General features: G+C 35.2%; 1 protein-coding gene across 1 annotated transcript; it reads right to left on the bottom strand.

Annotated features, from left to right (window-relative positions):
• Window positions 1–347: 347 nt before the first annotated feature.
• On the bottom strand, window positions 348–1,133 carry LOC145273991 (uncharacterized). The gene has a single exon (XM_080127218.1). The coding sequence runs from the start codon at window positions 1,131–1,133 to the stop codon at window positions 348–350; it is 786 nt and encodes a 261-aa protein (XP_079983344.1).
• Between the last annotated feature and the right edge of the window lie 2,520 nt (window positions 1,134–3,653).

Here is a 3,653-nt window from a genome sequence, read left to right as displayed (position 1 = left end):
ATATATATATATATATATATAGTGATGGACAATTCCAGAATTTTTCCCGATTCCGATATAATTACCGATTCAGTTTCTTTACAAATCTCTAAATAGTAAACTGGTATTTTACCCGATTATCATAAAAACATATGGAAAATGAGCAGATATTTCTTTAACCGTAAAAGAAAAAAAAAAAACACTCATAATCTACTTTCTACTGAGTATGGACCCAAGCAAAAATTTTTTTTTTTTGCTTAAGTACGCATGCGCGCAATTTTCTGTATATGTACCAACAAGTTGAGATTTTTTTTTATCCAAAAAGTGAAAGAAATGTGAAATGAAATTTTTACAAGTCAAATTTTATTTTAAACAATATACCACTGCGATATATGCAGCAACACATTGTCAAAAGCGTCTTTGCCACTTTTTCCGTAAACCTCCCTCCATAAAAATTCGTCCAAATGGGACTCCACTGTACTGGAGTGCACCCCCATCATTGTTTTGAATTTCCTTTTTGCGTTCTTCCAAAAACATTCCACGTTGTTGGTGTGCACGCCTGATACGGAATGTATGGTAGTTCCTGGTTTTATGTATTTTTTTATCAGTGGTATCAAGGTGTCGGAGGAGCGATCACTGACAAAAACCAAAAATCCGATTTTATCCTCTGTATCCCACCCACCGAAAACCCACCTTTGCTCTGGTACTCTACCGCGGTTATATTTCCGTTTACAGATCAAAGACTCATCAATTTGTACCACGTGGCCAGGTCCACCTATTTGGTATGGGTTCATCAGCATATGATGGCTTGTGGCGTCGCGTAAATACTGGTACCATGAACAAATGGTCTTCCAGCTTACATCGCACATGTCAGAGGCGACAACACCAGTTATCTGTCTAGACCAGACATATGCAATTCGGATGAATTCTTGCAATGTTATTTTGGAGTCTTGCAAAAATGAACCCTTTTTTATCGATGCCTTCTGGTTCTTATGGGCTTTGCATCGGAAAACTTTAGTGTCGCGATTTTTGATAAGAGACATCTCCTGTTGACAAACACTGCATACCATTTTTTCTGCAAGGATTTTCCTCTCTTTGAGGAAAGTATAAGCGGAGTCAAAATCTTTTGTCCACTCAAAGAGTTGTGTGAGCATTTTTCAAAATGTGAAATAAACTTTTTAAAAGTGATAGAAATGTGAAATGAAATGTTTATAAGTTTAAAAGTCAAATGTAGTTTCAAAAGTGAAAGGAATGTGAAATGATATTTTTTAAGTGAAAGAATTGTGAAATGAAATTTTTAAAAGTCAAATTTGGAGTCTTGAAAAAAGTTCCGAGAGATAAAATCGCTGTTGAGGTCAATGTGTATTTGACTGCACTTCCGGTTTTTTGGCCTTTTTTTTTTTTTCGCAGACTTACAATGGGTACTTGTGCAGTTTGGCCACCACGAGGAATACAAACTTAAAATATATTAAACTGTTTCTTCTTCATTAAATTGATAGATGAAGTATAGTTAATCCCCACCTACCTCATGTTAAATGACACAACAGAAAATAAGCTTTTAATTTATAGCTTTAGCAGTATTTGGCGAGTTCCGAGAGATAAAATCGCTGTTGAGGTCAATGTGTTCAATGTGTATTTGACTTTTTTTTGGGGCCTTTTTTTTTTGGCCGCAGACTTACGATTGCGCGCATGCGTACTTAAGCAAAAAAAAAAATTTCTGCTTGGGTCCACACTCAGTAAAAAGTGCCGATTTTAGTTTGATTGGTTGTTTAAAATCAATAAATATTTATTATTTTTTCATTACTACAAGATTTTGCTTTACACAAAACTAAATAAAAAAAAAAAGATAATTAAAATGAATCGTTTTTTTTTTGGCATCGGAAAATCGGTACATTTTCTTCCGATTCTGATACCCTCAAAAGTTCCGATTTTCCGATTTCCAATTTCGATTAATCATCCCAACACTCACATATATATATATATATATATATATATATATAGTAATTAAAATATTTATGGCAATTAAGCTACACAGAATATTCCGCGTTTCATTCTCCTGAGAGTTCGTCAGGCTTATGCGGAATATTCTGTGTAGCCTTATTGCCATATATATTTTTATAACTTACTACTTAGCTCTACCTATGTATTGAGCACTGTTGAAGTAAATACTGAAAATTTACGCGCAAGATTATATTTTCGTATATTAATTTATATGATCAAATGAAGTAGTCTTATACACACACACACACACACACACACACACACACACACACACACACACACACACACACACAGAGTGCCGCAAAAAGAAACTCCGCACTTGTCATTTCTTCAAAAACCGCAAATTTAAGCGAAATTGAATGTAACTGTTTAAACAACATATACCTCATTTGATTCGCCTTTTATTCCTCTATAATTTTACCTGCTATATTTGACTTTTAATTGGTCGCAGAATGAAATGTGATGAGAAAACGGTAAAAATAACTGTGCAAAAGCACCAAATCACCGGCAGTGTTTGTAAAGCCCCATAAATCTGGTCGTCCTAGAGTTACTTCTTACAGGGAGGAGAATACTATTAATATCTGCAGCCTCAGAAACAAATCTAGCTCACCAAATCTAGCAACAATGTAATCTTGTTAAAAAGTGCTCTCTTTCTACAGTTAAAAACAGACTGAAGGAATTTACTTTGCGAGGCTGTGTTGCAAGCGCAAGCCAATGATTTCTGTAAAGAACCGTAAGAGCCGTCTGAACTTCGTCAGATGCAATGAAGATCATGACTCTTCATATTTGTCGAAAGTGGTTTTTAGTGACGAAAGCAAGTTCAATAGGCAAGCCAGTGATGGTAGGCAGTATGTCCGTCGGAAGAAAGACGAAGAATTTAATCCTAGGTGCTCAGTTTCAACGCTGCAAGGTGGTGGAGGTTCAATTTTGGTGTGGGGCGATATTAGTGCCAATAGTCTAGGGCCTATAGTTCGACCAAGTACATTAACATGTTGACTGAGCATTTCCTACCCTACTTTGGTCGGAATTTGGATGATAATCCCATCTTCATGCAGGATAATGTTTCCATTCACACAGCTGGCAATGTCAAGAAGTTCCTGGAAGAGCATAATATTCCGTGTTTGGATTGGCCTGCACAATCTCCAGACCTCAATCTTATCGAAAACGTATGGAATTATATCAAACAACAGCTGCACAATGATAAAATTTCAAATCTAGAAGGACTTTGAACAAAATTTAAAGAGAAGTGGGCTGCCCTTTCGCCAGAGTATTGCCGCAGACTAATCCAAGGAATACTCAAAAGGTTGCAAACTGTCAATTTGAAGAAGGGCTATGCTACTAAATATTAACTTGTTCATTGTGTTCCTGCTGTATTTGTGTTGCATTAATGTTCTAAAGTTACATTTAAATAACAATTTTCCATTGTGCGGAATTTCTTGTTGCCTTCTCGATTTGAAGTTATTTTTTCAAATTGCCGTGAACACAAGGTTACTTCAATTAAAGGTCAAATATTAACAGGTAAAATTATAGAGGATTAAAAGGCGAATCAAATGAGGTATAGGTTGTTTAAACAGTTTAATTAAATTTAGCTTAAATTTGGTTTTTGAAAAGAAATGACAAGTGCGGACTTTCTTTTTGTTGCCACTTTATATAATATTTTTTTTCATATCATA

Source organism: Euprymna scolopes, unplaced genomic scaffold (assembly GCF_053919585.1).
Source record: "Euprymna scolopes isolate OS-2025 unplaced genomic scaffold, ASM5391958v1 sca238, whole genome shotgun sequence".
Lineage (NCBI taxonomy): Eukaryota > Metazoa > Mollusca > Cephalopoda > Sepiida > Sepiolidae > Euprymna > Euprymna scolopes.
The sequence above is the reverse complement of the archived record's forward strand: the minus strand, read 5'-3'. Positions and strand labels throughout refer to the sequence as shown.